This window comes from Ovis aries, chromosome 5 (genome assembly GCF_016772045.2).
Source record: "Ovis aries strain OAR_USU_Benz2616 breed Rambouillet chromosome 5, ARS-UI_Ramb_v3.0, whole genome shotgun sequence".
NCBI classification, from domain to species: domain Eukaryota; kingdom Metazoa; phylum Chordata; class Mammalia; order Artiodactyla; family Bovidae; genus Ovis; species Ovis aries.
In genome coordinates this window covers 2,506,612-2,525,597 of record NC_056058.1, presented here as the reverse complement: position 1 = coordinate 2,525,597, position 18,986 = coordinate 2,506,612, and the positions used below count along the sequence as shown (strand labels likewise).

The 18,986-nt window shown below is 56.0% G+C and overlaps 1 protein-coding gene across 42 annotated transcripts in view; it reads left to right on the top strand.

The window, feature by feature from the left end:
• OBSCN (obscurin, cytoskeletal calmodulin and titin-interacting RhoGEF) overlaps positions 1-18,986 on the top strand; it is a 231,601-nt gene that overhangs the window by 146,703 nt on the left and 65,912 nt on the right. For 18 of the 42 annotated variants that reach the window (XM_042249479.1, XM_060416153.1, XM_042249500.1 and 15 more), the window contains 16 exons: positions 1,179-1,451; positions 1,839-2,105; positions 4,390-4,656; positions 4,769-5,032; positions 5,345-5,608; positions 6,148-6,411; positions 6,736-6,999; positions 7,310-7,573; positions 9,542-9,805; positions 10,950-11,213; positions 11,539-11,802; positions 16,168-16,431; positions 16,748-17,011; positions 17,547-17,810; positions 18,138-18,401; positions 18,720-18,983. In XM_042249479.1, coding sequence (XP_042105413.1) covers positions 1,179-1,451; positions 1,839-2,105; positions 4,390-4,656; positions 4,769-5,032; positions 5,345-5,608; positions 6,148-6,411; positions 6,736-6,999; positions 7,310-7,573; positions 9,542-9,805; positions 10,950-11,213; positions 11,539-11,802; positions 16,168-16,431; positions 16,748-17,011; positions 17,547-17,810; positions 18,138-18,401; positions 18,720-18,983 — 4,239 coding nt within the window. The remainder of the gene's footprint in view (positions 1-1,178; positions 1,452-1,838; positions 2,106-4,389; positions 4,657-4,768; positions 5,033-5,344; positions 5,609-6,147; positions 6,412-6,735; positions 7,000-7,309; positions 7,574-9,541; positions 9,806-10,949; positions 11,214-11,538; positions 11,803-16,167; positions 16,432-16,747; positions 17,012-17,546; positions 17,811-18,137; positions 18,402-18,719; positions 18,984-18,986) is intronic. The other 24 variants (XM_042249505.1, XM_042249486.1, XM_042249469.1 and 21 more) reach the window with 20 other exon arrangements.

Below are 18,986 nucleotides of genomic sequence, written 5' to 3'. Positions count from 1 at the left end.
CCATTACTTCATGGCAAATAGAAGGGGAAAAGTAATTGGTTTTCTTTTCTTGGGATCCAAAATCACTGTGGATGGTGACTGCATCCATGAGATTAAAAGACGCTTGCTCCTTGGAGGAAAACTATGACAAACCTAGACAGCATATTAAAAAGCAGAGACATCACTTTGCTGCCAAAGTCCACACAGTCAAACTATGTTTCTCCAGTGGCCATGTATGGATGTGAGAGTTGGACCATTAAGATGGGTGAGCGCTGAAGAGTGATGCTTTTGAATTGTGCTGAAGAAGACTCCTGAGAGTTCCCTTGGACCGCAGGAAGATCAAACCAGTCCATCCTAGAGGAAATCAACTCTAAATATTCATTGGAAGGACTGATGCTGAAGCCAAAGCTCTAGTATTTGGCCACTTGCTGTGAACAGCTGACTCATTGGAAAAGACCCTGATGCTGAGAAAGACTGAAGGCTAAAGGAGAAGGGGGTGGCAGAAGATGAAATGGTTAGATAGCGTCACTGACTCAATGGATGTGAATTTGAGCAAATTCAGGAAGGCGGTGGAGGACGGAGGAGCCTGCTGTGCTGCAGTCCACGGGGTCACAAAGAGTCAGACATGACTCAGGGACTGAAGGACAGCAAGAACCAACGTGCCATCCCTGCTTCCTGGCATGCAGTAGCTTCAAGACACCTATGAACGCAGAAGGAATCTGGCAGCCAATCAGTAGTTATGTCTTAAGCTTTCACCATACCTAAGACAGCAGCAAAAAAATTTTTTTTTCTAGAAATTCATGTTGTCAGTCCTCCAGATCATTCAATTTAAATGTTGTTATAGCCGCATGTCTCCTTTTTCCCCCCACACTTCTGTTAATACAAGATCGAATGGCATTAAGTGATTTCTGTGACAGGGACAAGGGGTGTAGACGTTACGGAGCCCAGCTTGATGGAGGGGCCGTGCTGTGGGTCAGCGTGTGTGCTCTGCAGAAGGCCCCAAGAGGTGGATTGAGGGCTCACTGGTGGGCCCAAAACAAATGCTTTTGGGCCGTTCAGTTCAGACCCACTTAACGTTCTTTGTTAGTCATTTGCTCGCTCCCTGCTGAGAGCCCACCCCGGATCCGGCCTTGGGGAGCACCCCGTTTCCCTTGGCAGCGGTCCGGGGCTCCCTGATGTGCCTGTCCGTGTCTCTGCAGGCCAGAAAGTGCTCATCACAGAGGACTTGGAGGACGCGGAGGTGCAGGAGGGCTCCTCGGCCACCTTCTGCTGCCGTATCTCCCCTGCCGACTACAAGCCTGTCCACTGGTTCTTGGACAAAACGCCCCTGTCTGCCAATGAACTCAACGAGATCGAGGCCCAGCCCGGCGGCTACCACGTGCTGACCCTGCGGCAGCTGGCGCTCAAGGACTCAGGCACCGTCCATTTTGAGGCAGGTGACCAGCGAACCTCAGCTGCCTTGCAGGTCACAGGTAGGTGGCAGGCCCAGTGCCCAGTGCATGGTGGGGACCAGTCCGTATGGCTGAACGTGCAACCTCAAGGCAGTGGCTTGGCCATCTCCTGGGTGAGGCCCTGGGGCTCCCAGAGAAGGAAGGCACTGTAGGCTTCCCTCGGGCTGGAGCCTTGGATCCCAGGGCTGAGTGGTGCTGTCTGAAGACATGTTGTTGTCCATGGTGTGCAGAGGTGAACTCAAGGTCAGCGTGGGGGTGGGGCCACACAGAGCCCATCCTGTTCTCCCAACAGTCCTGTCTGCAGCCCAGAATGGGGTGTAGGGGCGGGTGGGCACTGGTGTGTAGCAAGACCTGGGGCTTCTCCTGCAGGAGCCCCCAACAGTCTTACGCATCCCTCTCTGTCTGCAGAGAAGCCAAGTGTCTTCTCCCAGGGGCTCACGGATGCCACAGTCACGGAGGGGGAGGATCTGACCCTGGTCTGTGAGACTTCCGCCTCCGACAGCCCTGTGTGCTGGACCAAGGATGGGAAGCCCCTGCGGCCATCGGCCCGGTGCCGGCTGACCTATGAGGGCCGCCGGGCCCAGCTGGTCATCACTGAGGCTACCCTGCAGGACAGCGGGCGCTACAAGTGTGAGGCTGCGGGCGCCTGGAGCAGGTCCATTGTCAGGGTCCATGGTGAGCCCTGGGAGAGGGGCGTGGGCAGTCTCCAGCCGCACTCCTGACACGTCTCTCGTCTTGCTCGGGGCGAGGGGGACTCCAGGACGCGCTCTGTCCTCTTCATGTGGGTGCAGGGTGTCATAAGGCTCCTTCTGTCCACCTGTATCTTCAGCAGTTCGTCCATCTTACTCTGCCCGCTGTCTGTCCTGTCTCTGGGTTTCTTCTGCTCCTGAAAGCCTCTCTCACCCTCTCTTGGTCTTCTGACCAGCAGTCTTTTTCCCTTTTTAACTTCATTGCTGACTCTCTTGTGCTTACACTGCCATGTCTGCCGGGGTCCAGCCCCGGTGGATCCAGGGAATTCGAAGGGTGGACGGCGTCGGCGTGGAAAAGCTTGTTTATTTATTAAAGTAAGATTAGATTAAGAAATTATAGTGTAGTAAGAAGATTAAGTGGAGGAAGAGGGCTGAATAGCTTGGTTTACGCGGAAGGCCAATAAAATTCCAGACAAGGAATTTGCACCATCTACGTTGGGCCACCGGCGCCCGCTTGAATATCTAAGGGTGCCTCGCCTTAAGCTCCCTTTCTCGCGGATCTTAACAGCCGGGGCAAGTAAGTAGACCTGGCGAGCCTCCGCGCCCCAGGTGGAAATTCAACCCGAAATTAAAGTAAAGAGCAGAGAGAGGGAAAGAGAGAGGAGAAGAAAGAGAGAGAGAGACACGGGGGGAGCCAGAGTGCCAAGAAACCAGGCCGGGAGACTAGTTAGAGAAGCTGGTCCAAGAAGCTGGCCCCCGGCCCCAGAAGCTGGCCCCCGGGAAGCTGGCCCCGGGCCCCCGGCCCCAGGCCCCGGGAAGCTGGCCCCGGGCCCCCGGCCCCTGGCCCCGGGAAGCTGGCCCCCTCCTTTATTGTTCAGAAGGCCTTTTATACTTTTGATAAAACACAGAGATCAATGGGTAACACAAGATTACGTAGCGTTCGCAGCTCAGGCTCTTTCTATACATCATTTGGTATACAAAAGGTCTCAGGTGATTTACATTATCTTCTGGCCAAGAGGCTTGTTAACACTTTTTGGCTCTCTTCCTTAATGAATGTTAATCTTGTTTCCCCTGAAGTGTTTTTCTTTAATCTACATCTCCTTAAAGCATTAACATTAAAGTTACATCTCTATAGAACAAAGGTGCAGTGGGACACAACAAAGAGGGTACTTAACTCAAAGATCTAATGTTGCTAACACAAGGTCTACTACTTGTTTTTCTAACTATATCTACAACTAAAGGATGTGAAAATTTGGCAGCAAATATTGATTCAACAAATGAAACCTTTAATCAGTCCTATTCTAAAGATTTTGACTCCTCGGAAGCTCCTACATTCCTAGGATGTTTTAAGCTTCCTGTGCCTCCTGCAGTCAGGAGGCCTCAAACAATCACACGCGCAGCTGTAGGAGTCCTGCAGGCAGGCTAGAAAGCCATCAGAGGGTTTTTTGGATTGAAACACTCTTTTAAATGCAGAAGACTAAAGCCCTGAATTGACTTTTTCCAGAAAATGTCAGAAGAGTGGAAAAGTAGAGCACAAAAGCCGGCAGATTTTTGTTGGGGTACATGCTTAGGAATTTCCAGAGGGGTCCCTGAAGTCTGAGCACGCCTTGCGTATGTCAGCTTCCTTCCTCATGACCTTGTCACGGGCGGGATTCCTCACACTGGCTCCCAGCACATGTCTCCCTTCTCTTGGCTTGGCTCATCTCCATCTCAGTTGGCTCGGCCTGGCTACCAAGTATCACAGACTGGGTGGCTTAAAAGACAAACATTTATTTTCTCCTGGGTTTGGAGACCAGAAGTCTGAGATCAGGGTGTTGCAGGCCTGGCTTCCCTTGAGGCCTTTCTCCTTGGCATATAGATGGCCATCTTTCCCTGTGTCTTCACCTGGTCATCCCTCTGTGTGTGTCTCTGTGCTAATTTCCATTTCTTGTAAGGATACCGATAATACGGGTGTAAGACCCATTCTGCTGACCTCATTTAACTCAATCATCTCTTTCAAGACCCCTATCTCCAAATATGGCTCCATTCTTTGATCCTGAGGGTTAGGGTGCCAACAGGTGAATTTGGGGGATTAAATGTAGCCTGTAATGCCCCACCCTTCTCTGCTCCGTGCTGTTCGGCTCACCCTGCTGGACAGGCAGAGTTCTCAGGGCCCCATCCTCAGCCCCCAGTGCAGACAGCTGGGTGGGCCTGCCTGCCTCTGCCAGTTGCTGCCCTCCACCATCCTCAGCCGTGCAGGCTGTGCTGACGGAGCTCGTGCCTGTCCGCAGCTCGGCCAGTGCAGTTCCGAGAGGGCCTGAAGGACGTGGAGGTGCTGGAGGGGGGCGCTGCCACGCTGCGCTGCGTGCTGTCATCCGTGGTCAGGCCCGTGGAGTGGCGGCGTGGGGATGAGCTTCTGCAGCCTGGAGGCAAATACAGCTTGCGACAGGACGGGGCCGTGCTGGAGCTGGTGGTCAGAGACCTGCGGCCTCAGGACAGCGGGCAGTACTTCTGCAGTTTCGGGGACCAGAAGACGTCGGCCAGGCTCACCGTAAAGGGTGAGCGTCTCAGCCACCCTGCCCACGTGACACTCCGCAGTCCCACACTGCCCCTTTCATCCTTTGCGGGAGCATGAAGGTGATGTGCTGTGTCCATTGGACCTTGTTGCAGCTCTGCCTGCTGAGTTCATAGGAAGACTGAGAAGCAAGGAGGTCACGGAAGGGACCACGGTCACATTCCGCTGTGAGCTCAGCAAGGAAGCCCCCGTGGAGTGGAGGAAGGGGCCCGAGACCCTCAGAGCCGGGGACAGAGTGAGCCTGAGGCAGGATGGGGCCGTGTGTGAGCTGGAGATCCGCGAGCTGACCGCGGAGGATGCTGGGGAATATTCATGCATGTGTGGGCAGGAGAGGACCTCAGCCACGCTCGCCGTCAGGGGTAAAGACCGCGTGTGGCAGGCGGAGCTGGGTTTGGTACCAGTCACTGACTTCGTGTCGTCTCCCTGCACTCGTCCCACCTTCCCTCCGCGTCTCAGCGCCGCCCTCTTGCCGTAACTCCCCAGAGCTCCTTCCTCCTTCCCAGCTGTGGTGTGGCCCATGGGAAACCAGGCTCCGAGCGGCCGCGCACCTCTTGTCTCACTGCAGGCTCTGTCCTGTGTCCTGTGGGAGCTTATGTCTTTTTCTCTGTCTTGTCACATCCTGCCTTCAGAGTTCTCCCAAGACGCTGATATTCATGTCTCTCTGTCCTCAGCTCTGCCTGCTGAGTTCACAAGAAGACTGAGAAGCAAGGAGGCCACAGAAGGGACCACGGTCACTCTGCACTGTGAGCTGAGCAAGGCGGCCCCCGTGGAGTGGAGGAAGGGGCCCGAGACCCTCAGAGCTGGGGACAGAGTGAGCCTGAGGCAGGAGGGAGCCGTGTGTGAGCTGGAGATCCGTGAGCTGACCGTGGACGATGCTGGGGAGTATCTGTGTGTGTGCGGGCAGGAGAGGACCTCAGCCACCCTCACCGTCAGGGGTAAGGACCATGTGTGGCCAAGTGGAGCTGAGTTTTGCATCCAGTTATTAACTTCGTGGCATCTTGCTGCATTTGTCCCACCTTCCCTCCTCATCTGAGCCTTGCCCTCTTCCCATAACTTTCCTTCCTCCTTCCTGGCATGTGTGTGAATCACAAGGAGCCAGCCTCTGAGCTGCTTCCCCCCCTCGCGTCACTGCAGGTTCTGTCCTGTGTCCCTTTGGGGTCTGCGTCTTTCACTCCATCCTGTCACGTCCTGTCCCCCAGTGGCCTCTGGAATCCGATGTTCTCCACACCTTCTAGCCCTCCCGTGCCCTGCCCACCAGATTCACAGACGTGAGGCCTGAGGAGTCTGTGGAAGGGGCCACAGGCACACTGGACAGACTGGGCTGAGGGGCCGTAGTCCAGGGTGTGAGCCTGGGGCACCCAGCCTGTGGCCTGTGTCCAGTTGGGTATTGTGTCTTCTCTGTGATATCCAGGACCTATCTCACCTATGGGTTCAGAGAGCATTCGAGTGTTTGTGTCTTTCTGACCCCCTCCAGGCCTGCCTGCCAAGTTCATGAAGGGTCTGAAGAAGGAAGAGGCCATGGAAGGGGCCACAGCCAAGCTGCGCTGTGAGCTGAGCAAGGCGGCCCCCGTGGAGTGGAGGAAGGGGCCCGAGACCCTCAGAGCCGGGGACAGAGTGAGCCTGAGGCAGGAGGGAGCCGTGTGTGAGCTGGAGATCCGTGAGCTGACCGCGGAGGATGCTGGGGAGTACTTGTGCGTGTGCGGGCAGGAGAAGACCTCAGCCACACTCGCCGTCAGGGGTAAAGACCGCGTGTGGCCAGGCGGAGCTGTTTGGTGGCTGCCCTCCGTCTCTCGGCTCTCAGTTCCCTTTCCTAGCTTGCTAATGCACTATCGTGCTCCTTTTCCTCCCATAATTCTTCTGTTCTCCCTGTCATGTCCCGTGTCTGTTCCGTGGTGCATGTACCGTTGGACCTTTTAAAGTCACGGTCACAGTGTGTGCCGGCCCCCCCAGCAGGTGGGCCAAGTCCACTTGGGTTTTGTGTCTTCCGTACACTGTTCACATCCTGTGGACTGTGTGTGTTCAGAAAGTGTGATAGTGTTTGTGTGTTTCTGACCATCTCCAGCCCTGCCTGCCAAGTTCACAAAAGGCCTGAAGAAGGAAGAGGCCATGGAAGGGGCCACAGCCAAGCTGCACTGTGAGCTGAGCAAGGCGGCCCCCGTGGAGTGGAGGAAGGGGCCCACGACCCTCAGAGCCGGGGACAGAGTGAGCCTGAGGCAGGAGGGAGCCGTGTGTGAGCTGGAGATCCGGGAGCTGACCGCAGAGGACGCCGGGGAGTACTCGTGCGTGTGCGGGCAGGAGAAGACCTCAGCCGTGCTCGCCGTCAGGGGTAAAGACCGCGTGTGGCAGCGTGGCTGACGTTTGGTGGCTGCCCTTCGTCTCTGCTCTCAGTCCCCTTTCTGTTCTGCTCTCTTGCTGTCCTGTTTCTTCTCCTGTCATGATTATTCTGTTCTCCCTGTCATGTCCCGTGTCTGTTCTGTGGCACACGCACCGCTGGGCCTTTTAAAGCCACAGTTGCAGTGTGTGCTGGCCTCCCCAAGCCCAGCTGGGTTTTGTGTCTTCGGTGTGCTTTCCACATCCTGCTGCTTCTGTGTGTTCAAAGAGTGTGATAGTGTTTGTGTGTTTCTGACCATCTCCAGCCCTGCCTGCCAAGTTCATGAAGGGTCTGAAGAAGGAAGAGGCCACGGAAGGGGCCACAGCCAAGCTGCGATGTGAGCTGAGCAAGGCGGCCCCCGTGGAGTGGAAGAAGGGGCCCGAGACCCTCAGAGCCAGGGGCAGAGTGAGCCTGAGGCAGGAGGGAGCCGTGTGTGAGCTGGAGATCCGTGAGCTGACCGCGGAGGATGCTGGGGAGTACTCGTGCGTGTGCGGGCAGGAGAAGACCTCAGCCACGCTCGCCGTCAGGGGTAAAGGCCGCGTGTGGCGTGTGGAGCAGCGGCTTCATGTCTGCGGGCTTTATCGTGTCCTCCAGCTCCGCCCTGTCTGGCTGCAGTCTTTCATGTCTCTGCGCATCTCCTGCATTCTTGCAGCAGGAGTCTCCACAGTCTCCCACGCTTCTCTCAGATAACGAGCAGAGGATAAGGTCCTCACTGTCCTCAGGGGTTCGCGTCTGAGAAAGAGGAGGCGGGCAGCCACATGGGAAAGAACAGAATTATGGTCCTCTCGCGGGAGCGGAACAGGAGAGAAGCTGGGAAATAGATGAGCGCATGGCCCTTGAGGGTGGGATGTTGACCCGGTGTTGAGAGGGTAGTCCCAAGAGAGAGCCGTGATGGAGGGCCTCGGGTCTTCCGTCCAGCGCCTGGTTGTTATGGGAAGTGAGCTCGGGGTGTGGGGGAGGTGGAGACGTGCTGGAGGTGATGTGGAGGTGGCTCCTCAGTGTGGAGGTGAGGTGGCGTTTGAAGCGAAAGTGAACTGGGAGTGAGAGTTGCCTGTGGAGGGTGAGGTGGAGGTAAGCCAGGAGGTGAGGTCTGGGTGTAGAGTGGAGTGGAGGCGAAATAGGTGTGGACAGTGCTTGACGACGGCGGGAGAGGAAGGAGGGATGCTGGGGAGCAGAGCCAGGTCCAGGAGGGCAGGTGGGCACCCATGCTGGACTGGGGTCAGTGTCTGGCACCTCTGGGGGGTACGCTGACTCTAGACAGCAGCCACAGAAGGGGTTCTGTCAAGGTGTGGCGTGACCTCCCAGAGCAAAGGGGACAGCTCTGCAGGTGCTCAGAGGCCTCACATCCTGGGCCCTGTTGGGGTGTGCTCACGAGACAAGGTGGGACGGTAAAGAAGAGGACCCTGAGGCTGGGCAGGGCCGTCATGAACACAGATAACTCAGATCTCGGGGGAGAGGTCAGGCCATGATGCCGCCTTCATGGGTGAACTTCATGAGTGCAGCATAGCATCCCTAGCACAGAGACACTGGTGCGCACACTGTTCAGACTCACCAGGAGACCACAAGGGGTGTGGGCTCGGAGGCCTGTCACACGGTCAGCAGCAGCTGCCGCTGCAGGGAGGAAGCACCGCCGAGGGCTGAGGACCAGAGAACCCCCTGGCGCTCGTGGTAAAGAGCCTGCCTGCCAACGCTGGAGACAGGAGACTCAGGCTTGATCCCTGGGCTAGAAGAGCCCCGGAGGAGGGCACGGCGACCCACTCCAGTATTCTTCCCTTGGAAATGCCAGGGACAGAGGAGCCCTGCAGGCCACAGTCCATGGGGTCGCAAACGGTCGGACACGACAAAGCGACTGAGCGTGCCTGCGGAGTGCTCAAGTTGCCCAGCTACAAGCAGTCCAGGAGAGCAGCTTCTCAGAACGTGCCGATCCCAGGGGCACCTACTCCAGGGGGACAGGGCAGGAGTGGGGTGGCTTGTGCTTTCCTTCCGGCCGTGCTGCTCCTGGTTCTGTCAGCCCCGGGCTCCGGCCCCGGCATTGTAGGAGTTGACAAGGGGAGTATGCTGTGGGAGACACGTGGGATAGTTTAGGTAGCTCTTTTTGTGTCTCCGTGCCCAGCGATCCCCCTCGAGATCATAAAGTCACTACAGAATGAGGCCTGGAGGGGGCCGTGGCCACGGTGTGGGGTAAGCTGGGCCGTGGAGGGTGCTGGAGGACATCCGTTCCGATCTGTCGTCATTTTCTGCGGGCACTGTGGCCATTTCCGTGTTCTGTCCCTGCCGTGAGGTCCTCCCTGAGGAGTCCGTTTCCTTGCTGGTCGGTCTGTCCTCTGCACACGCTCCCCCGCCAAGCGCTGCTACCTGCCCATGTGTCTGTGGGTCTAAGCGTTTATTCCTCATTTGCCCCAGTGTGTGACTGTTGCATTATCAAATGTCCACAGCCTGATCCCCCTACATTTTCCAGAGAGTCTAATGTTTCCCTTGTCGCTCTGACCCTGCCCAGCCCTGCCCGCCAAGTTCACAAAGGGCCTGAAGAAGGAGGAGGCCATGGAAGGGACCACGGTCACGCTGCGCTGTGAGCTGAGCAAGGCGGCCCCCGTGGAGTGGAGGAAGGGGCCCGAGACCCTCAGAGCCGGGGGCAGAGTGAGCCTGAGGCAGGAGGGAGCCGTGTGTGAGCTGGAGATCCGTGGCCTGACCGCGGAGGATGCTGGGGAGTACTCGTGCGTGTGTGGGCAGGAGAAGACCTCAGCCACGCTCGCCGTCACGGGTAAAGACTGTGAGAGGCCCCAGGGACCTGTGGCTTCATGTTTGCGTGTGGTCTGTGTCTCACTGTTGGATTCTGTGCCTTTCTGTATCTTCCCACCTGGGTGCCTGCAGATGTCTCTGGCTCCGGTTCCTCTTTCAGTAGACGTCAGTGTCCAGTGCTGTGTGTCCGCTGTTCCGTCCGGGACGTTTGCCTCCGTCACCATCTGTGCGTCTCTTTACTTGTTTGTACTGTGGTCTTTTGCAGTCTGTGGGGTTTTGTGTCCTGGAGAGAGTTGCCCTGAGAGTCTGATGTTCTCAGTGGCCTCGTAGCCCTCCTCAGCCCTGCCTGCCAGGCTCACAAAGGGTCTGAACCATGCAGAGGCCACGGAAGGGAGCATGGCCATACTGTGCTGTGAGCTGAGCAGGGTGGTCCATGAGGACTGGAGGATTGGATCAGAACCCTTGAGACGGAAATAAGACTGTGCCTGGGGCAGGACGGGGCAGCGTGTGAGCTGCAGATCATGGCTCGGCTCTAATGGTTGCCGGGGAGTGTGTGAGGCCAGGAGAGGTCTCTGGGCAGGCTCGTTGTCAGGGGTGAGGACTGCATGTGACCACATGGCCTGGCGTTTGGTGGCTGCCCATCTGAAGCTCCAGCACTGTGGCCACCTGATGCAAAGAGCGGACTCGGAAAAGACCCTGATGTGGGAAAAGATGAAAGGCAGGAGGAGAGAGGGGACAGAGGATGAGATGGTTGGATGGCATCACCCACTCAATGGATATGAATTTGAGAAAACTCCAGGAGATGGTGAAGGACAGGGAAGCCTGGCATGCTGTAGTCCACACGGTTGCAAAGAGCTGGACACAGTTTAATCAGGGAACAACACATAGTCACCTCTCTGCTGTCAGTTCCCGTTTCTCCCTTGCTCACTCACTAGTCTGTGCCTTGTCTTTCCATAATAATTCTGTTCTCCCTGTCATGCCCCGTGTCTGTTCCGTGGTGCATGTACCGTTGGACCTTTTAAAGTCACAGTCACAGTGTGTGCCGGCCCCCCAGCAGGTGGGCCAAGTCCCGTTGGGTTTTATGTCTTCCGTACACTGTTCACATCCTGTGGACTGTGTGTGTTCAGAAAGTGTGATAGTGTTTGTGTGTTTCTGACCGTCTCCAGCCCTGCCTGCCAAGTTCACAAAAGGTCTGAAGAAGGAAGAGGCCATGGAAGGGGCCACAGCCAAGCTGCGCTGTGAGCTGAGCAAGGCGGCCCCCGTGGAGTGGAGGAAGGGGCCCGAGACCCTCAGAGCCGGGGACAGAGTGAGCCTGAGGCAGGAGGGAGCCGTGTGTGAGCTGGAGATCCGTGAGCTGACCGCGGAGGATGCTGGGGAGTACTCGTGCATGTGTGGGCAGGAGAAGACCTCAGCCACACTCGCCGTCAGGGGTAAAGACTGCGTATAACCACATGGGCTGGCATTTGGAGGCTGCCCTCCGTCTCTCTGCTCTCAGCTCCCTTTCCTAGCTTGCTAATGCACTATCGTGCTCCTTTTCCTCCCATAATTCTTCTGTTCTCCCTGTCATGCCCCGTGTCTGTTCCGTGGTGCATGTACCGTTGGACCTTTTAAAGTCACAGTCACAGTGTGTGCCGGCCCCCCAGCAGGTGGGCCAAGTCCGGTTGGGTTTTGTGTCTTCTGCGCACTGTTCCCATCCTGTGGACTGTGTGTGTTCAGAAAGTGTGATAGTGTTTGTGTGTTTCTGACCATCTCCAGCCCTGCCTGCCAAGTTCACAAAAGGCCTGAAGAAGGAAGAGGCCGTGGAAGGGGCCACAGCCAAGCTGTGCTGTGAGCTGAGCAAGGCGGCCCCCGTGGAGTGGAGGAAGGGGCCCACGACCCTCAGAGCCGGGGACAGAGTGCGGGTGAGGCAGGACGGGGCCGTGTGTGAGCTGGAGATCCGTGAGCTGACCGCGGAGGACGCCGGGGAGTACTCTTGTGTGTGTGGGCAGGAGAGGACCTCAGCCGCGCTCGCCGTCAGGGGTAAAGACCGCGTGTGGCAGGCGGGGCTGTGTCTGGTGTCCAGTCACTGACCTCACGGCCGCCTTCTGCCCTCACTGCATGCTCCCTCCCTGTCTCAGTACCGCCTGTTTCCAGGAGACTGTGGAATCTCCTTCACCCTCCTGTGCTGATGTGTGAACCATTGAAACCGGCAGTTAGTCCACTTCCACCATCCACCGTGTCGCCAGTGACGCTGTTCTGTCGTCCTGTCGGAGTCCGTGTCGTTTCCCCCGTCCTGTCACTTCCTTCCCAGCAGTTCTGCAGAGAAGCTCATGGTGTCCGTGTCACTGACGCTCCCAGCCCTGCCTGTCGGGTGATGCCCAGGAAGGGCCTGGAAGCCCACTGCAGGGCTGCGCTGGGGGAAGCCCCAGGCACGGCGTGTCCGTGGCCCGGCCCGGGCGTGGCCCGTGTCCGCCTGGCTGTTGTGTTCCTGCTGTTCTTTTCCCCTGGTGTCTTCTCTGTGTGTTCGCCTAGTGTGACAGCGTGTTTGTCTTTGTGACCAGTCCTGCCCAGCAATTTCACAAAACACCTGAGGAATAAAAAGCCACAGAAGGGGCCACAGCCACCCCTCATTGTGAGCTGAGCAAGGCAGCCCCTGTGGAGTGGAGGAAGGGGCCTGAGCTCCTCAAATACGGGACATAGGGCGCCTGGGGCAGAACGGGGCCGCGTGTGAGCTGGAGATCTGTGACCTGGGGGCGTGGACTCTGCGGGGTGTGTGGCCACACCGGTGTCGAGGTGAAGACTGCACGTAGCCACGCTCGTGACTCCTCTCTGCCACGTGTAGTGTGCTCTCCCCGTGTTCCTGCTGTCTCAGGGCCACAACCCACTTCACAGAAACACAGGCCAACCCTGCCTAGGCCCTGTGGGTGCAGACCCCAGGGGTGCCTGGTGCAAGGACACTCGGGGAGGCACCAGCAAACAGGCATTGTGGTTTAGAGAGCTGCCCTCAGCCGAGGCTGAGGCCGAGTCTGAGGGTGTGTGCGGGCTCCGGACCCAGGTGTGCAGTGGGGTCGTTCATGCTGGTGAGAGAGCTGCACCGAGGACTGAAGCACAGTGTTTGGGAGTGCAGGGAGCAGGCAGCAGGCAGACCAAGCCCTCCAGTGCTGTGCTAATCAGACAGCATTTGACTGACCTTGGAACTTTTGTGCAGCCTCTAAAGAGCTCTGTCGCAGAAAACCTAGGCTGTGTAACAAATACCGCATACAGGTGACTCAAAAGACACATTCATTGATTCAGTGATCCAGTGATTCAGTCCATAATACTCGGTTTCTTGATCCAAAAATGTGTGTTCTGACATGCAGGTTACATAGTCTTGGAGGCTGGAAGTCCAAGATCCAGGTGTCTGCGGGAGACTTCCCTCCTTGGCTTGAAGATAGCCACACTCTCTCTTTGTCTTCACCTGGTCACCCTTTTGCGTGTCCTGTGTTCTAATCTTCTCTTCTTATAAGAATACTTATAAGTTAAATTGAATTAGTCACCCTCCCGGTAACTCCATTCTACCCTAATTACCTCTACAAAAACCTTATTTCCAAATAACTTCACATTCTTAGTTCCTGAGGGTTAAGACTTCAGTATATAAATTTGATTGATATAAATTTGATGATTCAGTCCATAAAGATTTGGACCATAAAGAAAGCTGAGCACCGAAGAATTAATGCTTTCGAACTGTAGTATTGGAGAAGGCTCTTAAGAGCCCCTTGAACTGCAAGGAGATTAAACCAGTCAGTCCTAAAGGAAATCAGTCCTGAATGTCCATTGGAAGGACTGGTGCTGAAGCTGAAGCTCCAGTACTTTGGCGACCTGATGCGGAGAGCTGACTCATTGGAAAAGACCCTGATGCTGGGAAAGTTTGAGGGCAGGAGGAGAAGAGGGTAAGAGGGGAAGAGATGGCTGGATGGCATCACTGACTTGATGAACATGAGTTTGAGCAAGCTCTGAGAGTTGATGATGCACAGGGAAGCCTGCTACAGTTCATGGGGTCGCAAAGAGTTGGACATGACTGAGTGAAAAGCAAAATGATTCAGTCCATGATACTCGGTTTCTTGATCCAAAAATGCATGTTCTGACATGCAGAGTACATTTACCCCAAACCCCAAAATTTTAACCTATTTTAGTGTCAGGCTAAATCCAAAGTCTCATCTAAATCTCATCTAAATCAAGTGTTTGTGAGACTGGAGGTATGATTCATCCTGAGGCAGAATTCCTCTGCAGTTGTAAACCGGAAACATCAGACAAGTTCTGTGCTTCCAAAATACTTCAGTGAAACAGGCATGGGGTAGATATCCCCATTGCAAAAGAAAGAAATAGGAAAGAAGAAAGAAGCCACTGGTTCCACAGAAATCTGGCCCCTACTAAGGACAAATTCTGTGAGATTTTCAAGATTAGAGAATGATCCTCTGGCTCAATACACTGTCTTCTGGGCCCTACACAGAGGTGGCCTCCTGGGACTGTGGATGCTGTGGCAGCCTTGCTGACTTCTGAACTGCCTTTGGGGTTATTCCCAACTGTGAAGGATGGTCCCTGTCCCAGCTGCATAGCTATATTGGCCCGCCCATCTTCCATCCTGTGCCTTCTGAGCCTGATTTTCATGGCTGGCAGTGTTTCTGTTGATACAAAGTTCTCAGAAGCCTTGGTGGTCTCCCTTATAATTCACAGCAGTCCAAGATTTCAGACAAGAGAGTCTTCCACACAGCCTCCTGGGTGATTCCGTTTCTGTTCTTGGCTTTTCTAAGATTGGATCCAAGACTCACACTTAAACATCTCTTTACCAAATGATTTCCAACCACACACTTAGTATTCTCTCCAGAACAAGTGTTCTCTCTCTCTCTCTCTCTTTTTTTTTTTTTTTTGAAATTTCAATAGGCTGGAAAATTTCTAAGGTATCCATGTTTGGTTTCTCTTTGTTTAAATACTTCCTTCTTCAATATAACTCTATTCTCTTACATTTTACCATAAGCAACAAGGAGCAGTCAGTCTGTGCCCTCAGTGCTTGACTTAGGAATTAACCTCAGCAAAAAAATACCCAAGTTCACTTGTAAGTTCTACCTTCCATAGAACTCTGGGACACATCGTTCAGCCAAATCCTTCACTGCTTTATAAAAGGATTGCCTTTCTTCCAGTTTCCAACAGTGCATTTCCGTATGAGGCCTCGCCAGGAGCATGTCTAGAATCCATATTTCCCCTGGAAATCTCTTCAAGCAATCTAGGTTTATCTAACATGCACCTCAGACCTCTCCCAGCTTCCACCCATCACCCAGTTCCAAAGAGAACTCCATAATTTTAGGTATTTGTTATAGTAGCAGCCCACTCCTGGTACCAAAATCTAAATGGCTTACCAGTATAGTACTGGCTTAAACCTCAGAAAATGGTTTCCTCCCAGCCCTAGAAGCAGGAAGCCTGAGGCTAGGATGTGGCAGGGCTGGTTTCTCTTGAGACCTCTCTCCTTGGCATGTAGTTGGCCGTCTTCTTCCCACGCCCTCACATGGTCATCCCTGTCTGGGCATCTGTGTCGTAATATACTCTTTTTATAAGGGAACCGGTCATGTTGGGTTAGCTTCCACCGCAGTGAGCTCGTTCACCTCGGCTGCCTCATCAAATACATCTCCATTCTGCATCCTGGGGTTAGGCTCCAACGTACGAATTTTGAGGGATGTGATTCAGGCCACAGCAGGGTGTAACCAGGATGAGCTGTGATCAGCTGTAACTTGTGACGCTCGCGCTCTGCCTGGAATTGGGATGCGAGAGCGGACTGCAGGTTGGAGGGCTAGGGGGCAGGGTTAGAAGGCCAAGGCTGGAATCCACTGGGGTCTAAGAGATCTGAGTCAGGAGAGTGGGGGTCCAGTGGAGTCGGGAAAGGAATGTGTAAGGTGAATGAGGTGGAACCTGGTGGAGGCAGGGAAGGCCTGCAGTGTGCCCAGACGTGGGCCCCATGTGGCTGACGCCTTACCTGGGACGGGAAGCACAAACGAGGGGTGTCGGTGGGGCAGTGGTTCTCACGGCTGGAAGGTGCCTCCTGGCGAGTTGTCCATTGCCTGGCTGCGTGTGTAAGTCGTGAGCTGGAAGAGCATGGCGTGGACTCTGGGTGTAGATGAGGTGGGCCGTCAGACAATAGGAAAAGACATAAGTAGGACAGATGAACTCTGAGAAGAAAGAGGCTTGGACGGAGCCAGTCTCTCGCAACCTGCAACTTACTGAGCGATATGGAGAGGATTTCACTATCGCACATGCTCTGGCCCGCTTCCTTCCACGTCCTCCCCCCGTCCTGCATCTACCCCATCCTGAACGTTCAGGTGAGACCCCCAGTCCTTTATCGGGGTTGATGGCTTCTGTCCATCTAACTCTCTGCAGCCATGCCTGCTCGGTTCATCAAAGAACTGAAGACCAAGGAGGCCGTGGAAGGGGCCACAGCCACGCTGTGCTGTGAGCTGAGCAAGGCGGCCCCCGTGGAGTGGAGGAAGGGGCCCGAGACCCTCAGAGCCAGAGACAGAGTGAGCCTGAGGCAGGAGGGAGCCGTGTGTGAGCTGGAGATCCGTGGCCTGACTGCGGAGGATGCTGGGGAGTACTCGTGCGTGTGTGGGCAGGAGAAGACCTCAGCCGCGCTCGCCGTCAGGGGTAAAGGCCGCGTGTGACCACGTGCACTGGCGTCTGGAGGCTGCCCTTCGTCTCTCTGCTCTCAGTCCCCTTTCTGCCCTGCTACTTACTATCCCATTCCTTTTGCTTCCGTAACTATTTTGTCCCTGTCACGTTTCCTGTCTGTTCTGAGGCGCGTGTGCAGATCTTTTAAAGTCACAGTCACAGTGTGTGCTGGGCACAACCAGCAGGTGGGCCAAGTCGAGCTGGGTGTTGTGTCTTCGGTGTACTGCCCATGTCCTGCTGCTTCTGTGTATACAGAAAGTGTGATAGTCTGTGTCTTTCCGACTATCTCCAGCCCTGCCTGCAAAGTTTGCAAAAGGTTTGGGAAAGGAAGAGGCCGTGGAAGGGGCCACAGCCATACTGCACTGTGAGCTGAGCAAGGCGGCCCCTGTGGAGTGGAGGAAGGGGCCCGAGACCCTCAGAGCTGGGGACAGAGTGAGCCTGAGGCAGGAGGGAGCCGTGTGTGAGCTGGAGATCCGTGAGCTGACCATGGAGGATGCTGGAGAATATTCCTGTGTGTGCGGGCAGGAGAGGACCTCAGCCACGCTCACCGTCAGGGGTAAAGACCGCGTGTGGCCAAGCGGAGCTGGGTTTTGGTGTCCAGTTATGGACTCACGGCATCTTGCACTCATCCCTCGTCATCTCAGCCTTGCCCTCTTCCCATAACTAAACAGAATTCCTTCCTCCTTCCTGGCATGTGTGTGAATCACAAGGAACCAGCCTCTGAGCTGCTTCCCGCCCTCGCGTCACTGCAGGTTCTGTCCTGTGTCCCATGGGGGTCTGCGTCTTTCACTCCATCCTGTCACGTCCTGTCCCCCAGTGGCCTCTGGAATCCGATGTTCTCCACACCTTCTAGCCCTCCCGTGCCCTGCCCACCAGATTCACAGACGTGAGGCCTGAGGAGTCTGTGGAAGGGGCCACAGGCACACTGGACGGACTGGGCTGAGGGGCCGTAGTCCAGGGTGTGAGCCTGGGGCGACTGACCTGTGGCCTGTGTCCAGTGGGTGCTGTGTCTTCTCTGTGATGTCCAGGACCTATCTCACCTGTGGGTTCAGAGAGCATTAGAGTGTTTGTGTCTTTCTGACCCCCTCCAGCCCTGCCTGCCAAGTTTACAAAAGGTCTGAGGAAGGAAGAGGCCATGGAAGGGGCCACAGCCAAGCTGCGCTGTGAGCTGAGCAAGGCCGCCCCCGTGGAGTGGAGGAAGGGGCCCGAGACCCTCAGAGCCGGGGACAGAGTGAGCCTGAGGCAGGAGGGCGCCGTGTGTGAGCTGGAGATCCGTGAGCTGACCGCGGAGGATGCTGGGGAGTACTTGTGCGTGTGCGGGCAGGAGAAGACCTCAGCCACGCTCGCCGTCAGGGGTAAAGACCGCGTGTGGCCACGTGGCTGGCGTTTGGCAGCTGCCCTTCGTCTCTCTGCTCTCAGTTCCCTTTTCTGCCCTGCTAGTTCACGAGCCTGCTCCTTTTCCTCCCATAATTATTTTCTTTGGCTCTGTCATGTCCCGTGTCTGTTCCGTGGTGCATGTACAGGTGGGACCTTTTAAAGCCACAGTCGCAGTGTGTGCTGGCCCCCCAGCAGGTGGGCCAAGTCCGGTTGGGTTATGTGTCTTCTGTGCACTCTCTGTATCCTGTTTCCTTCTGTGGGTTCAGAGAGCATTCGAGTGTTTGTGTCTTTCTGACCCCCTCCAGCCCTGCCTGCCAGGTTCACAAAGGGTCTGAAGAAGGAAGAGGCTGTGGAAGGGGCCACAGCCAAGCTGCGCTGTGAGCTGAGCAAGGCGGCCCCCGTGGAGTGGAGGAAGGGGCCCGAGACCCTCAGAGCCGGGGACAGAGTGAGCCTGAGGCAGGAGGGAGCCGTGTGTGAGCTGGAGATCCGGGAGCTGACCGCGGAGGACACCGGGGAGTACTCGTGCGTGTGCGGGCAGGAGAGGACCTCAGCCACGCTCGCCGTCAGGGGTAAAGACCGCTTGTGGCCGCGTGGCTGGCGTTTGGTGGCTGCCCTTCGTCTCTGCTCTCAGTTCCCTTTCCTGCCCTGTTCACTCACTGCCCGGCTCCTTTTCCTTTCCTAACTATTCTGTCCTCCTGTCACGTTCCCCGTCTGTTCTTCGGCACGTGTACAGGTTGGACCTTTTAAAGTCACAGTCACAGTGTGTACTGGCACACCCAGCATACCTGTGTCCAGCTGGGTTGTGTCTTCCGTGTACTCTCCATTTCCTACTTCATCTGTGTGTACAGAGAGCCTAAGAGTCTTTGTGTCTTTCTGCCCATTTCTAGCCCTGCCTGCCAAGTTCCTGAAGGCTCTCAGGAAGGAGGAGGCCACGGAAGGGGCCACAGCCAAGCTGCGCTGTGAGCTGAGCAAGGCGGCCCCTGTGGAGTGGAGGAAGGGGCCCGAGACCCTCAGAGCTGGGGACAGAGTGAGCCTGAGGCAGGAGGGAGCCGTGTGTGAGCTGGAGATCCGTGAGCTGACCGCGGAGGATGCTGGGGAGTACTTGTGCGTGTGCGGGCAGGAGAGGACCTCAGCCACACTCGCCGTCAGGGGTA